Source organism: Suillus subaureus (genome assembly GCF_016647635.1).
Source record: "Suillus subaureus strain MN1 chromosome Unknown BJ212scaffold_3, whole genome shotgun sequence".
NCBI classification, from domain to species: domain Eukaryota; kingdom Fungi; phylum Basidiomycota; class Agaricomycetes; order Boletales; family Suillaceae; genus Suillus; species Suillus subaureus.
Genome location: NW_024538559.1, coordinates 1,747,045 through 1,767,439, shown reverse-complemented (window position 1 = coordinate 1,767,439; position 20,395 = coordinate 1,747,045). Strand labels below are relative to the sequence as shown.

The following is a 20,395-nucleotide window of genomic DNA, read 5'->3' as shown; positions in this document are numbered from 1 at the left end:
GCATGTGATAAACTTGAAGAGTGGTTTGAGGCTTTTTTCTTTGCTTAGGAGGTGTTTCAGTTGTCTCGCTTTGGGTCCTATCTCTGCTTGCATGGTGTTTCTGTGTCTTGTGTGTGCTGGACATGCTAGTAGAAAGTGGTGTACTGTTTCCTCTTGTTCTTGGCATGATGGACAGATTGGGGAGGGTGCTTTCAAGATGCGATTCAGGTGTTTGTTGAGGGTGATGTGTCTGGTGTGGAGCTGGATCAATAGTGAGGTATGGTGTCTGGGAATCTTGTCTGACATTTTGGCAAAGTGGTTGGATGGGTGTGATGGATCAATGTCTTTGAATTTTGCATGTCTGTGTGACTTTTGGGCTACACGGATTGCCTCGCTTTTGATCTTCTTTTTGAACATCTGTTTGATTGCTGATTTGCTGTGTGGGAGTGCATGGGGGGTGCCGTCTTTATTGCAGAGGGATGGGGGGAGTCTGTCCTGTTCCAATGTCTCTCCTCAGGCTGTGTGTTTTGCTTGTTCGTCTGCCTCCTCATTGCCTGGGATGCTGATGTGGCCTGTGGACCATCTGATGATGAGCTTCTTGTTGTCTGCATTTGGTAGGAGGTGGTGTAGGTTGTCATGAAAGATGTCCATCAGATAATGGCCGGGTTTGGATTGGAATGCTCTGGTTGCCTTTATCGCTGCCTGGTTGTCTACTCCCAAGGCCATGGTTGGTATCTCCCCTCCCCTTCTTCTGATCTCCTCTCTCAGCAATTTGACTGCAAGTATCATTCCCACTAGCTTGCCCTCATATACCGTGTGCTCCTCATCACTTCCCAGATAGAATCTCTTTTCCCTCACTAGTTGGTCTCCTTCCATTAGGACCGCTGCTCCTCCTACCCTGCCCATGCTATTGTCATTCACCTCATACCATTGTCTCTCACCTACATTTGCAAAGTCCTTTGTGCATGCTGGGGCCCTGGGTAACACTTCTGCTATTAGCTGTACATGTCATCCTTTAAGTCCTGACTGCTTTCTTGTCCAGCATTTCACACTTTTCATGTTTGCTGTCTATACATTGCTATGTTTGTACTAGTAGGTATTCACTCGTAGCTAAGACCTTGGGTATTTGCAAAGCTGGATCTTGGCATCGAATCTAAACCGTATCATGACGTACGATTCCAACCTCAGTGCAATACATTGATCTATGATTACTATATTATCACCTATCTTGGTGCTGTGTTGCGCTCTTGATACCTATCCATGATCATCATCGTTTCTGCCAGTGGGGTACTGTATTCTTTGTCGAGAAATTTCTGCATATTCCTCCGTGTGACCTTGCATATTTGATCATCTCCCTGCACGCCTAACGTCGAAATCAGTTCATGCCTGTTCAGGTTGAAGGCAGCGTGACGTACAGACAAGAGAACGGTCAATGATTGCGTACAAACGGGCAAGTGCTTCGTCGAGTGCTGTTTCCCCCTTATTCCTTGCCATTCGGACAGCTGTCATGACTTGATCGACGAGCCTAGTATATAATTCTCGGGCCTTTATTGGACTAAATTGTTCTTCATTCAGATCCTGGGCCTAATGTGAGACAATAGTTGTGATTTTTACAAAGAGTCAGGGTTGTACCCACCTTCATTCGTGAAAACATTCCTACACCAGATTCCCTTCCAACAACGTGATAGTGGTCCTCCAACGCAGCGCGGAGAAGTCCCTTGAACGAACCGCAAAATTCCCTGCGATGATACAGTCAATGTAAACAGATCATGGTGACAGAAGACCTTACCTTTGCATTGTCAAAAGGGCTGACAAGTATTGGTCTCGTGCAGGATTGATGGTATTAGATGGATGTATAAAGTTACATGCATTGTCAATGTGTGGTGCAATTGCTGTCGTTCGTTGGGCTCTGTTCTCTGCACAGAAATGAGGTTGATGTTCAGGTTGTCTCATTCATGGAGTAGGTGACTTACTGATAGATTGAACTGTGTCGTTGCAAAGATTCGAAATATCCTTCAATCAAGTCAGAGTAGATTATAAATCATGCGCCACGGTGCTCACCACAACGAGCGAATGGAGCTCTGTTCTTATAAAATCGTTGAATAACCTGTGCCACACACTTTCTCGATAATTTAGGCGAGCAGCTTTACTGTCGTGAAGTGACAAACCTTGATGCATTGCCTTCTAACATTCCGTGAACGAGGTCCTCATTGAGATCTGTTGATCGCCATTCACCCTCTCGGCGCATGAGAGAACGGTAGCTGCACCATTGACGATTCTCTCCGAGCATCTTGATGGTGTTGAGACTGCGCTCAGCTACCTAGTGGACGGTCGATATTTTATTAACCAGTCATTTACAGACGAGGAGTGTGGTGCTCACCTTTTCAGCTTCAATTCGAAGAGCTTGTTCCAGTTCGTTCATGTTGTTGTCGATCTTCGCTCCTGAAATTTTGCGTATCTCGTTGACAGTCTTTTGCTTGAATTAGTACATTTGTACTATAAAGCAATAACTTCTGACTTACATCCTTGAGAGCTTCCACCAGGTTTCTTGCTGCATCCTCATAGGCTGCGAGCCTCGAATCTCGCCGTGAAGAAAGAAAGTAGCTCTCAATTGATTCCCACAGCAATGTTGACCTGTGCACGTGGGCATTGATATCTGAGATCGCTTTCTCGGAACCAAAATCATGAATATAACGACACAAATGCGGAATACCAGTCTACACTCAAAAAATCATCAGCAAAAAGATTTTGGTTAGCCAGAGGGGAAACAAACATCTTCGAGGTCAGTAAAAACCACCGGAGCTCGGTATTGTCTATCTGTCACCAAAAGTTGGGTGTAATCCACACTTCCAATGCAGAAAATAGGTAACAAAGGGGGTTGACTGGCAGAGTCCTAACAAAAGAAGAGTTGACTATGGTACATTTCAGGAAGTTGATCTTCACACCTGCTTAATACTACAGTATACTTGACGATAGAGCTCCAGAAAGACACTTCGTGCCCGAGCAGATCGTTGGTGCTGACAAAATGCCTGTGAGTAGATATCAAGGCATCAAATAGGTATACGTACTGCAATGTATGTGTCTTTGGCAGCTTTTGCCAAATGCAGTCTACTAGCTGTCTGGCCCTTCTGGATCGCAAATTAGGTCAGACACATTCATGCTCGAAGTAAATGAACGTCGAACCATCTCTTTGGTCGAGCATAGGCGCTCCGACAGCCCCACAAACTCAGGACTATCCTTCGGAGCCATATAGAAGTCGAGAAAGAACATGTCGAATTGTTTCTCTTGCTCATCCAGGCTTTTGCTGAGATGGACGATCTCCTACTGCATGCATAAGTGCTGCGAAGCTGGTATCAATTCAATCTAGCTTGTGCACCTGATGCATTTTCTGGATTATCTGGCGTTGGTTTGAACTGAGGTGATGCAGCTGGTCCTCGTTGATTCGTACCTAGTCTGAATGTGTGAGGTACATGGACTGGAGAAAAATGGCAACATACGTCCGCTCCGGTGAGCACAATTAACAGCGATTCTATGCGGCCATCTATTGCAATCATTTGATGCAAGCTGAAACGTGAGCACACAGTTCCGGGAAGTTGTTGAGCACTTACAATTTCTCAACGTAGTTGTGCATGGCCTAGCAACGGAATTGATAAGTCAAATCAGATCAGTATGTTCATCCGTTTTACCTGGTCATCAGCTGCGCGCTTGATGTCTGCAACTGATGCAAATATTAGTGGTAAGACAAATCCGTTCATCTCGTTTTTCAAACCTAGTATTACTACTTCAACATTTTTGAGGTATTCTTTGGTACGCTTGGTTCTGTGAAAACACGGTCAGTGCAAGGAAATAAATATCCATAGTGCTACAAAACCTTGTTTTATTGGCATCCCCGAAACCAGGGATGTCCACGAGTGTGACAGCACCGGATGCGAGCACTTCAAATGCTCCATAAATACGAACACTAAATTGCAAAGTGAGGATACTACACGATTAGTGTCGCTGAGATGTATACCTGTCTACCAGATGCCAGACAGATGGCTCCAACTGGAGGATCTTGAACAATCACAGGGTCATCTACGATTTTAAGACTTGCGTGACGCACCGGCTGTTCCTCTGTTACATACGAAGTTAAATATGGCCGGAGCTGTGCATGGTTTAGATCAATGGAGTACGAAATATTCATTGCCGACTTTCCTGCAATTCCAGGCTATCAAAGCCTGTGCCTGTCGTCTGAATGGTGGTACCAAGTATGGATACCACGGGTTCGTGTTGCAGGAGTGCATGTACGTCTTGATGAGGCGGTGGGAATGATAGTGCACGAAGGCTGCAGCAAGCAACCGTGAATGAAAATTCAGCTTGAAGTCACGACTTACTGAGGATAGACCTATATCGACAATGACATCAGCATAGCTCATATAGTAGCATCGAAAGATCATTCCTCTTTTAGGATGCCCCATGCATCCAACGCAGGCCTGAAATCATCATGTTCGATCTTCAAAGCACCAACTTCACAGACAGGACTGCGTGTGATAGATGTGATGTGGGAAAAAAGCTTTCTGGGTGAACACCTACGCGATATCATCTAGAAGAATTTGCAGAGTCTATGGAACATCGGCCCATATGTTGGGTATAAGAGAAAGTCACGAAAACTCACTTTTTTCCACTCATCTTTTTCGATGAAGTTAACGCTTGCTCTCCAAGTTGAAGGGTGCAAATCTTCGTAGATTATTTCAGTCTGAACAGACGTGCACGCGCTACCCGCACAACGTGCCAAAAGCGTCAGAATAAATAAGGTAAGTATCAATGAATAAGCTAACCCCTGCGAGATGCAGTCCGATAATTCCAATCAGTGAGCGCTCAAACTTAACGGTAATAATAGTAGTAGCAGGTAACAATCATCACTCACGTCTGCTCGCGTTGATAACACTGGCGCGCCCAATATGGCATTGATAGCTGTACTTTTGCCAGCTCCTGTCCTACCGATAAAGGCAAGCTTTCGAGTCCGAGGTTTGCAGTTGCCGAGATCGTGTGCTTCAGCCTTCCATCTCTGAAGGTCCTTGTCGTAACCCTCCCTTCCTCTTCGACCAACTTTTTCGAGCTCTCGTTCCAAGTTCTTATTCATGCGCCAAATGAGGTTGTAACATGACTGTGCGTCATGTGGTAATGACATGTATATCCCGCGATCTTCGACTTCCGAGCTGCATACTTCAACTTGTCCCTCCATGGACCGCCGTGCCAGTCAGTGATCGCTAGTCACTCGCAGACACAGGGATTGTTGGAGCTTGGAGGGTTGGAGTTGGAAGTTTATATTTTATCGATCAAAGTGCAGGCTCGAACCAAGTTGATGGATTCTGATTCCTCAGGCCTCCTAGCACGAACCCGCCGATTTCTTGCAACGAGGTGTGGAGTTTCCAGCTAACCGGCTCGCAACTTCCGCAGCCATGATATTGAAGATGGGTGTCATTCTATTGAATTAGTTATATATTATGGAAATATGGACAGATGAGGGCTTTGTAAGAAGGGCGCTACATTGGACACTCAAATTGAATTTGAAATGCCGCACCTTAACTGTACATATATCATTCAAAACTTAACTCGTCAGAGTATCATCGCTAGGTGCTGAGCTTTGTATATGATTCGATCTGGCCACATGTGTAAAATCTTCCAGGTGCGTATATATAACAGTACTATGTATTCGACTGTTTCTCTGGACCAGGCTCATCTGAACCCCCTTTGCAACGAGGTGTTGAACTCCAGCCACCCGGCTCTCAACTTCCGCAACCACACAAGTTCCAGGGTGTCGTTCTATCGGCCTACCAGTCCATCAGACTATCTTCCATCTCAGTGCAATCTTATCAGCTAGCCTTGCGTAGCGATGCAATGATCGATGTTCAACATATCGAACAGTTTGATTGCCTCTAATTATGCATAATGTTGACCGTCCTTCTTGATTTACTTGGCAGACCTGCCAGCTCACAGCACACATCCAAGTGAAATAGCTTGCTGGTATCACGAACAATCGTGGCCAGATCAAACTATGATAGGGAAGCTTCATTACTGCCTCCGTTACAACATCATAGGACAGGTTGAAGTCCAGACAACGTTATCCTGCCTCACGCTGTTCCATTTGCCTCGAGTACTCATGGATCTCTTCTCATTACCCGAACTCATCTAGAAGTAAGTCCTATCACAAAAATACACGTTGTTTGCTAATTATGAACGCAGGGAACATTCTGTAAGTCAGTTCCAATGTCACATCCGGCATCGTTTTGGCTCATCGGTGTTACCCCCAACAGTCCTGGGCAATACTGGCCTCAGTTTAACACGATCCATAGTCATGGGACGACCTTTCTTGAGGATACCCTCCCATCTCATCGGAAGAATCGGGGTATATTTTCTTATCACCTTGTCACACTACCATGAGCGATGTGTCGAGCTCCGATGAGGAGATCTAGCAATGCAATTCTCTGGATTATAATAGGCTCTCTGTGGTCTGTCGATGCCAGGTTGTTTCTCCCCTTTACAGCATAATTGGTGGTCTAGGGCGATTGGATTGCACGCGCGCTGCAGGTAGCGTTGTATCGGGCTGTATAGACAGTGCGTAGGCAGATTCCACTGGAACAGTGAAACGTTGATCGCTCTTGTTAGCTGTCCAGATCTGGGTGGTCTATATAACTTGTTGAGACACATGAACCCTGATGGAGATTATAGAAGCATGATATTCTGTTACATTGAAACTATCTACAATGTGCAGTCCGTGTGACAGTCGTGTTGTTTCTGGTATACTCTTGACGACCTCATTCTTCCTCAGAGTCACTGGAATCTGTATTCTCCTGTGCAAAGAGTTCTTAACTACACATTTGGCCAGTTAGATAGCGATAACTCACGTTGATGTATATTGGCACCTCTGTAGCCGTCCTCGAGGAGAGGTGCCCACGGGACGGGAGCGGGAACCCACCTAGAATGTCCCTCAGTCAGCCAAAACGTCAGCCTGACCGCAGCACTGGTGCACTCACAACTGTTCGCCTGTGCGTTCTGGGGATGGCGACGACCGCCTGTTACGAGGGTGCCTGACATGTAAAAGTTCATACAAGGGGGTAAAGCAATGCTCCGTCTTGCATCCGTGACGTGCCAATCCAGTTTGTGTGTCACTCCACCATCTCATCGAAGCCTTTGTTTCAAGAGTGCCTACGGGCGCTACAACGGGTGCGGAAGCTACAAGAGCCATACTGATCTTCTCGCCGCCTGCACCTGTATCAGCAATGATTTTCTTTGCGATTGGATAATGCTCTCACTTGTATCTGAGAGGTACAAGAGAACGCAGGACAATAAAACACCTTTGTTACGAGATGCATGGTCTGAAGAAATTTGATGCTCGCGAGCTTCCCAAGAACGTCAGACGTGATGTGTTTCATGCGAGGGTTATTCATGAGCAAGACAGCGCCAGTGGTGCCTTTCTTAACCTGCCATGTCCCTTTGATACTTGCTGCGGCAATCCCAGGTACACCTCTGATAGAAACGATCGGAACCCGATATTAGTATCAAGACAGGCGGATTGAACACTAGGGAATTGGGAACTCACGCATAAGAATCGACGTTCATCTCGATGCGTTTCACGTTCTTAGACCAAGTCGTGAATTCAGTCTCATCCGGACAGTCTTTAGCATGATGCTCATCAGATTCAGGGTCGATACCTGCACTGATGAGAGAATGCCTGAATTTATCTGAGTAGATGTTGCCTTCGACGACAAGTTCCCCGTGGCCTTGTCAATCCTTCCGTACGACCCAACCTGCTCGAGATTAGCATGCAACAGATAGGTATTTAAGCCACAATAGCACGCACCTGAATTTCGGAGGGTGGGTCCCAGTTGGCATACTTTCCAGTTCGATCGAATATAAGTTCGATGAACTTGCGTTGCGCATGCGAATTGGGTTGCGTGTTCCAGGACCACATTTGCATGGCAAGTAGTATGCTGTCAAGTTGCTAATGAACGTTAATCGCAAACTGGAGGTATATATAAAGATTGCTCAAGGCAGTATGCTGCTGTGCGACCGCAACAGACAGTCATCAAAACTTGCTGGAACGACACAGCACATTGAGTACATCGATGAGGTCATAGCCTAGATGGAAGCCAGTGCCTTTGCCTAATCTGAATCGGGCTGCGCCTCTTACTGTGAATATCTCTGGTTGGTTCCTGCTTCATCGCCTTTCCGAAGTGCCGCAATGCAATTCACTACCTCGAGGCTGGCCATGGGAGAGTTCCGGTCTGAGATTCGGACAGGGTGGCTAATTTACGCAGTCGCAAATTGAGCATGTGGTCTTTTAAAATTTCCCAATAAGTAGGGCCTTTCGCTTTCAAGTCGATAATCGTGGGATCAACCATCACTCAGCTCGCCCTTTGCTCAAGTTTCGATCCATTTGGCGCGTCCACGTTATCTTGATCTGGTTTATGCTCACTACTGAAATACTCCTCGCCGAGCTGGTCATCCGGTTTCGCGTCACTGGTGCCCTCCATCGATTGATGAGCGATATCTAGTTGGTATGATTTCCGATACTTCAAGTTATGGGTAGACTGACCGAGTCAGGGCCTCAAGTGGCAATCTTGACCTGCCATTCGAACAACATTGCCATCAGCCGTTTCGATACTGATTCCAGTAGTGGGGCTTCCTATTCGAACTGGATGAAACCATTGAGCACCACACTTGCGCTATCCCCGGCCCTTCTGATCGATCCGTGCCTGTCAGCAACCTTACTATCAGCCTTTAAGAAATATAAAAGTCGCAGAGCTTTTGAACGAGGTCGTGAAGTCACTGTTCCAAGTTCCAAGTTCCAAGTATACAAAGTAGTTCCACGTTAGTGAACATTTTTCTGTTACTCATGTCCGAGGTGCTCATCATATCCCTTGTTACTGCACCAGTCATATTTTGTTTCCGCTTCGTCATACCTTTTTATACATTCCACCCACTGGCTCGATCGTGATATCGCTTTTCGTGATCGTACGACCCGAGGGTGAAGACGTCGTATCCACTTGGTACTCAATGACGTGAGGCATTTTCCGACTATTGATCATTGATATCCTAGGCTAATAACCTGAACTCAGGCGGACCATGTCCGAGATGTTGGAGCATCGGGAAGCATGCACCGGTGCATCTAACAAAGATCAGTAGAGTCAAGCTCTCTTTAAACTCACTTCTTGATGTATACCTTCGAGACTCTGGATCCCCTCTGCCCAGACGCCTCAATGCAAAATTGGTCACCTAGATGCAGGTCTCGAGTCCCGAGTAGACTCGCACGCCTTATGAAGAGGAGCTACTTGATTGAGAGCCGACTCCCTACTGATCCTCATTGGTGCAAATATACAGAGTGTAGTCGCACTATCCCACTATAGTTTAAGTTATGAATTAATCGAAATTTCGTCTTAGCGCGAGTGACCGTAAATGGGGTGTTAAACTGTCGCGGTCGCGATGACAGGGCAGAAGGGAGAGGTCCGTGTTCCTCATGATCAGACTGTTGAGTCATTGACGACGCCTCACCTCCCAGCCATCTAGAAATTATACCCATGGTGGTTTCATAATGTCATGCATTATGTTTCTCACTTTATTAATTTCCTAATTCAATGCGATCGATCTTCTCAAAAACATCTGTCACGGTGGCGTAGGTTTGATAGTCGAGGACCAGACGCTGTTCCATCTGCCAAGCAGCTGCGAAACTGCAACATCGCGTTACTAGTATCTAAACGCCGCGGCTCCACTCTTGTAAGGTATCGTTCTGATTCTTCGAATCCCCAATTTCGGCTCCCCTTAACCCTCGTTTGTCCTCTGTACACGCTGAGGTTTTAGGCACCTTGGCTCCCTACAAAGATCATTCCCCAACCGCGCTTACCATATCCGCAGTATTCTCAGTAGCAACAAGCACATCTCCGACTTGTTCAAGTACATTACCGCCACGAAACGCCTAGAACGAGATTTCGGGAACGTCACAGACAACGACTGAAAAGGAACTAAGTCCTCTCGTTCCTCGCGCATACCCAGACTCAACCTCCCAAGCGCACCTGCAAAGAACCGTACCCGTGAAAACCTAGTGTAACCGCGCATACACCCTATCCCCGTCAGCCTTAGGTTGGTTTCCGATGTTCCACCACCTCAAACCTTCGTACGGAGTGCGAGTCAATGGTCTCAATTATACCAATGCTAGCAATGTCAATAGAATGCCATAGTATATAGCATGTACTGTCTACATCGGGCTTTGCCCCAAGTCCATTCAGAAGTTGCAAATGCCCAGGCGCGAAGCGTGTTTCCACCAGTCCGCAGTTCCTACCAGCCGTTTCAGACGCGCACTTTTCATCGAAGATGAGATATCTTGTAAATATAATTATAAAAGCTGGCACGTTATACTCATCGCGTTCTATGTACAAAATGGTATAGTACAATGTTATACATGCAGACATGTTCGGCACTGCCGAACTTCTGTGGTGTCGCGTAGTCAGACGTATTAAAGGTCGATAACACAGTTATACGCAGGTAAAGAGTGTGGATATATAAAAGCAAGCAAGTAAAGTGAGATAGATAATGAAGATGTCCTTGATATGTAACACTGGTTTGACCTGATTATGACAACACGGGACTGGCGCTGTTGGCGTTGTGGGGGTCACTGTAGGGATATGGAGCTAGCCTTATTGATTCCTCGGTGAGTGACTTATCACCATCTTTCACTGACCTACCGCCGACCCCAAATGCCTGTGCAAAATTCATCTTCCTACTTGAGTGAGTTGACGAGGCGCCACGGGTGTAGTTAAAGAAGAACTTGAATGAGCCTCCTATCTCTGTGATAAAATCCCCTGGCAGTGTGTTAGGCAATAGATTAGAAAGATATCATGGAGCGCTTACAGTAATTGACGCTATGAAGATATCAGCAATTGAAATATTCATCTGTCATGGGATATAGACGCACCTGTCCCATAATGGACGCCATATGCTTGTCTTCTTGTCTTCTGCCGCTTTGTATTCATTGACTGTGTATGCCCACATCATCAGTACCGAGAAGAAAACCATCTGTGGCGCGATAAGTCAACACGAGGCTCCCGCGTTGTATGCAGGGGGTGGTAACTAACCTCAATGCAAATGGCCAGCGCATTAAGACCATCTGCGATATTGGCCGCAGTCCAGTATTCGGTAGCTTCGGCGCTCATGTCAGCATCGAGTAAATTAGGGTTCTGAAAAGACACACCTTTGATGACACGGCCTTCCAGTGCGCTAAACTGAAAATGACTCGGGCGTAAAGTGGGTAACAACTATAAAGGAGGGAAGAGCTCACGACAAAGGACTGATAAAAAGTGAACATCACGATGAGCTTGATGGAGAGAAATTTAGCCATTGGTCGTCGCCCAACCAATTCCTCTTTGGTGAGTCCATAAAACAGCAAAAGACCATAGAGTGCCACACTATTCAAGCGACGATACGTTATGGGTCAGATCTCTATCACATCAAGGCTTGGACGCACCTGATACTGACGAAATCAATGGCCTCGAGATAGACATTGGCAAAATATATGCTGTAAGGGCCAGACTCGCAAAGCACGTTGTATACTTCACAGACGATTCCAGCGATAGATACAGCTGCTATAACGTGAGATGTCTATCTGTGTGTGGACTGATTCGACCTCACCTGGTCGGAAGATAACGTATTGTAAAACTGACCACTACACTAAAAATGGGTATTTGTCAAAGCACTCAGTAACTGACTTACCTTGACGGTGTACATGAAGTAAGGCTGAAGAAGTGTGTGAGGGAAAGACTCCCAAGGCATCAGCAACAGCATACCTTTGTTGGTCGATATTTCCAACAGCAGAACTATGGGGAGATTAACATGTAGTTGTAGAGAATGTGAAGTAAAATACGCACAGGAATCGGTAAACTCCTTTTACCCTTTCGTTCAATTGCCTTTGTGGCATCGCGACCTGCGGCCGTGTCTGCCACGAATTCGATCAAAAGGAGTCTATCATACGGTCGACAAGTAAGCGGGGTGTCTATGCGATCAAAAACAAACCACAAACAGGAATGCACTCAAGGTGATAGCCTGATGAAATTTTTATGAGACAATGGTCAAAGATAGTGTATACGGCAATCAATTACCTCGTATGCTAAAAGGATTAGGGCGCTATCAACTCAGCATGCGACAGGGCTGTCACGACAACTTACCGGTTTCGATGAGCGAGTAGTATGTGTAACTCCGGAAATATCGGTAGGAAAAGAATGAAATAACAGCGTATACTGGTGGCATGTACAGGATTCGCAGACTGAAAGTAGGACAAGGCATGAAGAAAAGCACTCAAGGAAGAAGTGACGGACGCACATTTGACGCTGCTCGCTGGGTTTGGTATAATTTCTGATGTAACGAATTGGAATCGAAAGATACTTCCAACATTCATGACGCCTTACCGACAATGCCCCAGGACCGAAACCATTGAAATAAGAACTGTCTGTGTGGAATTGATGATAAACCACCTGGGATATATATGAACCAATGAAGATGAACATACTAGCATAGCACATCCTCCCGCAATCGCCCATCCTATTCGATGTTCGTCCCAGTTCAGATTGCCAGAGCTCCAGAAGCTGGATTGGTCCACGTCTATAGTGTTATCGGACGGGCAAGTCGGCGTCATAATAGGTTGTGGTGGTAAAAGCCTGTGTCAGTATAATTGGTGTTCCACTGAGCGGATATTACAACGGCGGGTATAAGAGGAAGCTAAACCAGTAGCTGAAGCGCTTGAATCGTTCGAGGAGGCGAAAATGGACTGCAGACTGTTTGCACAAAGCAATGCATGTTTACGTAATGTTATGACACACTTGATCTTGTTTTATTTTTCTTGCCTTTTGTAACGTTCAACTCTTCTGAAGGCTATACTAGCGCGCCATGGACCTACGACTTCTTTGGCATAGGGCTTCAGCTGATCAAGTCGTCTATTTCCAGATTGCTTCCAGCAGTGCTAGAAGCGAATACTTCAACTGGCGCTCATGCACTTCTTTTCGGTTTTTTAATTGTGCATAAGCGCTACTATTTGTTTTTAAAGGCCAAGCTTCAGGACCCACTGAGTCGAAACGTTGACATGCTGAGCACAGGCGTCAGGGAGCATTTGTGGTACAGCCTCAATTCCATATGTTACTAAATCTCATACATCGCGGCAGGTGTACATGTGCATTCTAGGGGCGCTTGGTCTGTCATCATTACCGCCATCGTCCTGGTGCTTCCAAACAAAAACCACAAAGCGCGCGGGGTTTATTTCTTCTTCGGAACCTTGGTTTTTGCCTTGGCGGCAGGAGCCTCTGCGGCAGGTACAGGAGGTTTGGCACCTTTACTCTGCAAGATTGACGAAATTTATTGGTGTCAATAATCATTGGACAGGTCACACACTGGTGTAGGGGCACCCTTGGTGGGTGGGCTTGGTACAGCTCCGGAAGCAGCACCGCCAGTAGTGGGAGCGCCTGTGTATCAACAGTGATCCCAGCAAAGTAATCGAAGATTGTAAAATATCAAACGCCTGTCAGACGTCACCCAAATAGAGACAAAGGTCAGGCATACCAGTCTTAGCAGCTTTCTTTGCAGCGGCCATCGTGTATTATTTGCACGAGAGAAAAGTATGAGCGAGGGTGTGGTTGTGGTAGTCGAATGGAGTACAACCAGACAATCTTTTATAGTCCTCGCGCAGCCCTGCCCTCACCTTCGGCAGAGTTCGTACCGTTTCTCCCTGTGGATCGCAAATTTCGCAGCTGTATCCAGTTCCGGAACTATCGATGTCCAAGATGAGTTTGGACTGTGTCAGTTCAGGGATATTTTCGCGCCATTTACGCTCTGGTTTGTTTGTGGCAGTTTCAATGATCTTTGCTGGAGGGAAGATACTGCGGAAATGAAGCCAGCAGAGCTTATCCTCCCAACCAACTCCTTTCCCCTTATCTGGGAGCTATGTACGTCGAAACTTACTATATTTCATCACAAGCTCTGCAGTTTGGTTGTTGATCTGCATCCTGAACCGGATGGTTCACCTTGTGATAGGCCACACCTATACCAAATATCATTCTTAATCACTCCTCTACATCCCCACCAATCGCATCGTAGCACGGGCGTTTTAATGTGACTTCTCCCCTTGCGCATTCATTTCGGTGGAAGTGTCCTTCCTTGTGACCTCGCTTATCTACGTGGAAGCTAGGATTGCGCGATTTTAGCTTCCAGTCTGCCTCGCTGTTGACGGGAAAGACCCGAAACATAGTCACATTTATAGACTCTTGACAATAATTGTTGAGGTGCTTACAGAACATGATTTCCTCATGACACAATCATGTTAACATTACTCCTCACACCGCCCCGAAAAATCACCATGGCATGTCCCTAGCACGAACACAGGGCCCCGGTGCGAGTACTCATTGTGTCCGGTCGAGAGCATTCTAGGCTTGTCATACGGGGAATAGATATCAAGTTATAAGTTCATCGCAGGGGAAACCCCCCTTCATAGAATCTGGATCGTCCATCGTGCTCATCGATATGATCAACTCAGATAGGCAGTGTTCTCTCATCGAGATCATGTATTCAATTGAAATATCAGCGATCACGCTATCCTGATGAAACACTATTAGATAAGAGTGCCATCTGCTCCTACCACGTCTTCGATGACTTGAACAGGGTGCCTCTTTCTCCATTCCTCTAGCCCTTTCTCTAGAATTTGGTCATTGAGACCGTTTGAGACAAGCGTGAACGTCACGCCTGGTGTAATTGATGTTAATGTAAACGTATTTCATCAGCTCGTAAGTTCACGTACCAAGTTCTTCTACTTCCTGATTCCTCCATTCGTCGTCGAAGAACAGCTACCCAAACGTGCGTGACAGCGACCTCCATGCATAACGTTCACCTGCTTACCATCTCGTCATAGGGTATCCCAGTCTTCTCGTGAAGTTTCTTGAAATGCCTAATCTTGGAAGAAGGGTAAATCTCTAGCTGGTCAAAAAACTTAATTGCGGGGATTGGTTTCGCGCTGCTGTCGCTACCAGTCCTTGGGGGTATAAGTATGAGATCCAAGGCTTCACGAGCTCTTTGGGTACAACATGTTAGTGCAGAGCTACTAGCAGGTAGTGGAATCGTCCAGATCACTCACAATGACGGCGCATCTGTCCGTGAGCATGCAGCAATCATCACGCCTGCTGCTTGTAGACGGTGCATGATCTGTGGTACATCCCTGTAGAATTCGATTGTCTTGGGATTGCGCTGGCTATCGGTGACTTTGCCAGTGACGTGATGTCGCCTCAATGGGGGATGTACGTGAGTGTCGACCCAGAAATCCCAAAGCGTATAGCTACATGTTTTGCGATCAGTCACAATCAAGCCTCGATGGGAGGCATCCTTTACTCTAGATCGAAAGCGACCAGTTTTGGTAGCCTGGTCGACATATTGGCAGGAGGTGACGGTTTGGGTCCAGAACACCACCAGCCTGGGTGTCTATTGCATCGCCTCATTTTCCCAGGCTCTCAAAAGCGTCGACGACGATCAAACATTCTACCTCGATGATCTTAAGCGAAATCAATGATCTTCGATCAATCCTGGAGTCGGAGGCCCGACGGGTTTCAATATGAGCATGTAGTGCTGCTCCCATATATGAGCATCGCAATCTTCCTCCTCACTATGGCATTGCGGCGGGTTGAGTATGGTATGACACGGGTAGGAGAACGACTTTTGACCAAGTGTTTTGGCCCCTTGTTTTTCGAATCTTCAAACTTACATAATTGTACGTATTCTGAGCTGCTTTCTTTCCTCTGGTAACTTAGATCACCCAGTCAGTTGGCTTCGAAACCTCATGTGTGTGACATTCTACCTCTTCTATTTTGGCCACAATGTGGCTATGGCTACAGCCTTTTCAGCCGCACGGACCTTTCTGGAGGCTGCGCTAGCCCTCTTCCATCAAATTAAGATCGTGGATGCTACCACGATGGCGGCCCTGCCTTCAACCTTGCGGGGTATGATCGACCTCCTGCGATCAAAGATTTCACCAAAAAACATTTATCATCATTCTGAATAATTTCAGCCAGTCTGTCTCAATGATCATACACTCGTGAGTCAAATCTCAGGTCCAATAGAGTATCATTCAAACTACACTTTGTGCTTTGGAACTAACTCCAGATTGACAAAGCGGCACAGATGAAGCCGAGTCAGTTCGGACGTAAGGAGGTTATCTTGAAGTTATCAGGCAGACTCGAAGTTTACGAGATTGATGATATTCGTTTGATAGCCTGGGATTCGTCCCGCAATCGACGACACCCGGCCCAAGCCAAGTGACGCTCTTGACTCGGATCCTACTCAGTATCAGCGCAACTAGCCAGACATGCTGCATTCCTTGTTATTTAGGCATTCCTCTTTGCTGACAAGGGCTTGCTCGAATGGTCGGACGCTCTCAACTTCACCAGCTTCTACTTCGGTAGGCTGCGTACCCACGACGCATTCATCAGCCGTGTCAAAGCTCGCGTTCTTCAATTCTGTAACTGGCGACGGTAGCAAGATACCGAATTATAGAGTTCTCGATACGCTTGGTGTTCCAGTAGAAGGTGCTGAAGTGCCTAAGGTAGGTATTGTGCCCTTCCATCTCCAAACAAATTCATTGACATCAAAATTCATTCAGATCAGTAAGCAGTTCGCGCGGCAATTGTGGGTTATTTTCGCAATGACTCGGGATTGTGTCTTACAGTGTCTTGAAGATACGAAAACATGCAGTTGCTTCCCACGCTGGATGATATACTTTGCAGTGGTCAACGCCAAGGCAGAATACCCTTCTATGTACGTGGACAAGAATACCCCTCAGATATTCCTTTACATAACTTAAATTTAGGCGACTTCCGTAAGATAATTGGTCGTGCGGGTATGAATACTAGTCGCTGACCTTCGTGTCTCTCAAGTATGGAGAAGAGGCCACTGTAATTGGCTCTGCTGCTGCACTTGCTGATGATGACGAGTGAGTTTCTCCAGACACGTAGTCTCATTTGACTTAAAACGAGACACTCTTGTTTTCAGAGTATTATGTCGGACTAAGTTCTGCGTTATTTATGTTTTTGCTAATTCTGCTACAGCACAGTACCGCGAAACGGGGGTGCTCTTGTGGCGTGGCTTCACTCTTGACGGTATCATGGCGCAAGCTTTTGGAAATCATGAGGATTCTAGCAAAGGCCGCCAGATAGGTGTGGTATGTCGCCTTGTATTTTCCCTTTCGCAGCTTTGCTCGTATCTACTGACGCTCCCTTAGCATTACAGCTCCAAGCAACATCATTTCCATACCATATCTTCTCCGCTCGCAACTCAAATACCACAAGTTGCTGGTGTTGGATTTGCACTTAAACGTGACCCAGCGAGGCGCTCCAAAAATGTAGCCTGCGTGTTTTTCGGGGAAGGCGCAGCGTCAGAGGGGGACTTTCATGCTGGAATGCTCCTTGCTTCGACGCTACCCTCGCCAACATTGCTTCTAGCAAGAAATAATGGTTTTGCTATCAGTACCCCGAACTCGCAACAATTTCACGGCGATGGTATCAGTGCAAGAGGCCCAGGTAACTTGATCACGCCTCGCGCATTCATGTGAATAGTAATCGAACATCACCTGTAGGTTATGGTATGGATACAGTTCGTGTAGACGGAAATGACGTGCTCGCGGTAATGAACGCTGTCAAGGAGGCACGAAAGCGGTGCTTGGAAGGTGGTCGAGCAGTTCTAGTGGAGACTGATGACTTATAGGGTTAGCCATCACTCGACATCGGACGACTCATATGTCTATAGGGAGCGCCAGGAAGTTGAAGACAGAAAAAAGAATGACAACCCCATTACGCGATTCCGCCTATTCATGGAATCCCGGGGATGGTGGAACGAGACGGATGAGGAGGAGCTCGCGTCCCGTCTGAGACGTGATGTGATAAAGGCATTCAAGCGCGCAGAAACTATCAAAAAGCCTCGCCTAGAGGACATGTTCACTGATGTATACGCGGAGGAGCCTTGGAATATAGTGAGTATATAGATCAGTCAGTGACGCGTACTCATTTTGGCCACAGAAGGAACAGCAGGAGGAGCTGGTGGCACTGCTCAAGAAATATGAAAAAGTATGGGAGCCGTGGCAAAACGAACTTGGGGATCTCAAGGACGGAGGGAAGAAACTTTCAGATTGATGATCGACAGCACACGTATGCAATCATGCATGCACAGACTTCAATATGTAACTCGCATAATGGTAAAATTTGGGTCAAGGTGACGATCGGCTATCTGAGCTCCAGGCCGACAAATCACAAGTGGGTAATCATAGTTGAAGGCTGCCAGTCCAGCGGCGCGCCGTGACAAAGCGAGTACAAGGTCCTCAATGGGGAGACGTGGGTATGAAGGTAAATAGATACGCAATAAGAACCACTAACGGAGGGCACGTACTTATCGATAACGATTCTGGAAGAGGAAAGGGGGAATCAGATAGGCAACGTAACACTGCAAAAGTACAGAAGCGTCATGAAACCGAGGCCACGGAACCGAAACGCGATAGACCAAAAGAAGCGACATTTTTATCTTATGTAAAGATACACTATCAGACCAAAGATTTGCAGAATCAAGTAGCGGTGCCAGCGTAGGGGTCATCATACACCTGAGTGTAACGATTGTTTTGCTCTCCCCCCTCCTGGGTGGAGAGGCTGGGAGTGTACAACGTCCGCATACCATTACCGTTGTAGCTGGCAGCTGGGGCAGGGAATGCCAAGGAACTAGTGGGGGACTTCATTTTCCGTTCAGCATAGGCGCGGAGCATCTCGTCGGGAGACATGACGCTGGCAGGCATGGGCATCATAGTGAGACCTGATTCCGGGGCAGGATGTGCTGGGACGGGAGGAAGAGGCATGTCAACGCTCTGCTGCTCCTGGGGCAGCAAGTAATCGTCTCCACTGGTTTCATTTCCCGTGCGCATCACTGTTTTTAAAGTCAATTTTCAAGTACACAAGAAGCAACTTAAGAAACCTACTGCTCAAGGATGGCCAAACTTCATCCATACTCGGACGCACCTCCGATGCTCCACTAATGGACATGCGGGCACGAATATCATCCGGAGTGAGAGTAAAGGGTCCCTTGGTTTGTGTGGGGGAGAGCTCTTCCGTCTCTTCCTTATCATCGTTAGAAGGAAGAGGAGGTACAATGCCAGTATGGAAGGCACGACTGGTTCCGACGGTGCGACGAGATTCGATTGATGGACGAATGTCTGTAGCGAATGATACTCGTGATACCCGCTCGCCCAAGGTAGTCTGAGAACGCAAGCCGGAACGTAGTTGAGACATCCTTGGCACGTCCAAACTGGCTTTGTCTGATATAGAAGGAACGCCTTCGACAGCAGCAGTGCTGACGGGACGAATTGGACCAAAGGAAAACGATGAGTTGCGATTTCCTCCAGTTGAAACTGCCATGCTGTGACGAATAGCTGCTGAAGCACCAGCAGCAGACATGGACTTCCAGTCCACGGAGATTGTCGACATACGCTTGTCGATGGCCTCGCTGAAGCGCCTGCTCTTTTCCTTGGATTTGGCGCGACTTAATTTGAAATAGACGGCTACGCCCAATCCGATGAAAATCAGCGGCACCAGGACGCCTGCAGCGATCTTGCCGCTAGAGGAAGAGCTGCTGGAAGGGAAGTTTCCGACATAAGTGACACCGCCAGGAGAACTAAGATCGGCGCTGGCTGGGGTAGAGCCATCGGATGGTGCAGTATATGTAGCAGTAAATACAGGGCCCGCGGGAAAGGGGCTAAGGAATGGTTGTGTGTTGGAAGTGACGATGGAAAGCTGCAGGTTGACTGTGGAGGTGTCATTCCACCACTTGGTCTCGAGGTTGGTCTGATAGGTCCCCAGGGCGTAATTGACGTTTTGCCACTCGTGAATACGACTGCTACTCAAGCTGGGGGCGATAAGATAGATATCAACAGCTTGTGTATTGGACAAGCAGGATGCATCCCAGGTGATGTTAAAGGGACTACTGCTGGAAACGGTTTGACCCTGAGAGGGGCTGATATAAAAACCGCCCGTGGCGCATGCTGCGAAGATCAGATCTAGTGCAATGCACATTTCATTCATTCGTAAACTTACAAGAACGCTTTTGGTGCGTTTGTGGTGCACCAGCATGCCCAACGCGAACGTGTGTCAATCCTCGTTTGTTCATATCGTTGAAATGTAGTTTTTTTCTTATAAGTTTGGGTATAAGAACCCCTTCTGAAAAAGAGCGTATCCGCTGTGTCGCGCGGTCGGATGAAAGGAATGGCGGGAGGAGATAAGTAGTAGTGGGAATAGGGCTGGTTGTGATGGAGGCCGCCAGCGTCCATCCCGTATTTGATATTAAAACTCAGACAAGACCCCCAAACAGCCCATGGCAACAATTA

The 20,395-nt window shown here is 47.0% G+C and overlaps 8 protein-coding genes across 8 annotated transcripts; 3 read left to right on the top strand and 5 right to left on the bottom strand.

The window, feature by feature from the left end:
- Positions 1 to 1,152: 1,152 nt before the first annotated feature.
- On the bottom strand, positions 1,153 to 5,481 carry BJ212DRAFT_1584865 (uncharacterized protein). Its single transcript, XM_041342345.1, has 26 exons — positions 4,885 to 5,481; positions 4,634 to 4,734; positions 4,552 to 4,580; positions 4,418 to 4,499; positions 4,353 to 4,363; positions 4,174 to 4,303; positions 4,082 to 4,123; positions 3,992 to 4,032; positions 3,851 to 3,940; positions 3,666 to 3,798; positions 3,588 to 3,613; positions 3,477 to 3,543; positions 3,356 to 3,427; positions 3,163 to 3,300; positions 3,048 to 3,107; positions 2,925 to 3,008; positions 2,753 to 2,872; positions 2,502 to 2,696; positions 2,360 to 2,449; positions 2,148 to 2,299; positions 2,041 to 2,098; positions 1,953 to 1,992; positions 1,769 to 1,895; positions 1,616 to 1,718; positions 1,395 to 1,563; positions 1,153 to 1,342 (listed from the first exon to the last, which is right to left on the bottom strand). Exons 1-26 carry the CDS (start codon positions 5,201 to 5,203, stop codon positions 1,203 to 1,205), a joined length of 2,619 nt encoding a protein of 872 aa, XP_041198580.1. The 5' UTR covers positions 5,204 to 5,481; the 3' UTR covers positions 1,153 to 1,202.
- A 1,018-nt stretch (positions 5,482 to 6,499) lies between these two features.
- BJ212DRAFT_1295924 (uncharacterized protein) lies at positions 6,500 to 8,495 on the bottom strand (the record flags this gene model as incomplete). Its single annotated transcript, XM_041332374.1, has 10 exons — positions 6,500 to 6,646; positions 6,710 to 6,831; positions 6,867 to 6,937; positions 6,996 to 7,230; positions 7,292 to 7,488; positions 7,562 to 7,650; positions 7,674 to 7,769; positions 7,823 to 7,952; positions 8,153 to 8,246; positions 8,438 to 8,495. 10 exons carry the CDS (start codon positions 8,493 to 8,495, stop codon positions 6,500 to 6,502), a joined length of 1,239 nt encoding a protein of 412 aa, XP_041198579.1.
- Positions 8,496 to 10,331: 1,836 nt separating this feature from the next.
- BJ212DRAFT_1322893 (organic solute transporter Ostalpha-domain-containing protein) lies at positions 10,332 to 12,797 on the bottom strand. The gene is made up of 17 exons (XM_041334481.1): positions 12,518 to 12,797; positions 12,417 to 12,457; positions 12,331 to 12,363; positions 12,177 to 12,274; positions 12,111 to 12,118; positions 12,032 to 12,054; positions 11,880 to 11,973; positions 11,799 to 11,828; positions 11,725 to 11,748; positions 11,644 to 11,677; positions 11,480 to 11,594; positions 11,294 to 11,420; positions 11,207 to 11,237; positions 11,091 to 11,155; positions 10,931 to 11,031; positions 10,867 to 10,877; positions 10,332 to 10,817 (listed from the first exon to the last, which is right to left on the bottom strand). The coding sequence occupies exons 1-17, from the start codon at positions 12,641 to 12,643 to the stop codon at positions 10,588 to 10,590; spliced, it is 1,191 nt and encodes a 396-aa protein (XP_041198578.1). The 5' UTR covers positions 12,644 to 12,797; the 3' UTR covers positions 10,332 to 10,587.
- Position 12,798: 1 nt separating this feature from the next.
- BJ212DRAFT_1322887 (uncharacterized protein) lies at positions 12,799 to 13,829 on the top strand. The gene is made up of 2 exons (XM_041334480.1): positions 12,799 to 13,322; positions 13,384 to 13,829. Exons 1-2 carry the CDS (start codon positions 13,173 to 13,175, stop codon positions 13,492 to 13,494), a joined length of 261 nt encoding a protein of 86 aa, XP_041198577.1. The 5' UTR covers positions 12,799 to 13,172; the 3' UTR covers positions 13,495 to 13,829.
- Positions 13,830 to 14,533: 704 nt separating this feature from the next.
- On the bottom strand, positions 14,534 to 15,456 carry BJ212DRAFT_1455121 (magnesium-dependent phosphatase-1). The gene is made up of 5 exons (XM_041338861.1): positions 15,376 to 15,456; positions 15,125 to 15,322; positions 14,890 to 15,061; positions 14,792 to 14,837; positions 14,534 to 14,736 (listed from the first exon to the last, which is right to left on the bottom strand). The coding sequence occupies exons 1-5, from the start codon at positions 15,414 to 15,416 to the stop codon at positions 14,606 to 14,608; spliced, it is 588 nt and encodes a 195-aa protein (XP_041198576.1). The 5' UTR covers positions 15,417 to 15,456; the 3' UTR covers positions 14,534 to 14,605.
- On the top strand, positions 15,408 to 16,117 carry BJ212DRAFT_550394 (uncharacterized protein). The gene is made up of 2 exons (XM_041343481.1): positions 15,408 to 15,751; positions 15,801 to 16,117. The coding sequence occupies exons 1-2, from the start codon at positions 15,550 to 15,552 to the stop codon at positions 16,040 to 16,042; spliced, it is 444 nt and encodes a 147-aa protein (XP_041198575.1). The 5' UTR covers positions 15,408 to 15,549; the 3' UTR covers positions 16,043 to 16,117.
- A 228-nt stretch (positions 16,118 to 16,345) lies between these two features.
- BJ212DRAFT_1476147 (branched-chain alpha-keto acid dehydrogenase E1-alpha subunit) lies at positions 16,346 to 18,164 on the top strand (the record flags this gene model as incomplete). The annotated part of the gene is made up of 10 exons (XM_041339329.1): positions 16,346 to 16,582; positions 16,640 to 16,665; positions 16,716 to 16,794; positions 16,847 to 16,855; positions 16,914 to 16,969; positions 17,029 to 17,197; positions 17,258 to 17,555; positions 17,612 to 17,690; positions 17,740 to 18,004; positions 18,051 to 18,164. The coding sequence occupies 10 exons, from the start codon at positions 16,346 to 16,348 to the stop codon at positions 18,162 to 18,164; spliced, it is 1,332 nt and encodes a 443-aa protein (XP_041198574.1).
- A 295-nt stretch (positions 18,165 to 18,459) lies between these two features.
- Positions 18,460 to 20,354, bottom strand: BJ212DRAFT_550328 (uncharacterized protein). The gene is made up of 3 exons (XM_041343480.1): positions 20,112 to 20,354; positions 18,995 to 20,053; positions 18,460 to 18,942 (listed from the first exon to the last, which is right to left on the bottom strand). Exons 1-3 carry the CDS (start codon positions 20,176 to 20,178, stop codon positions 18,590 to 18,592), a joined length of 1,479 nt encoding a protein of 492 aa, XP_041198573.1. The 5' UTR covers positions 20,179 to 20,354; the 3' UTR covers positions 18,460 to 18,589.
- Between the last annotated feature and the right edge of the window lie 41 nt (positions 20,355 to 20,395).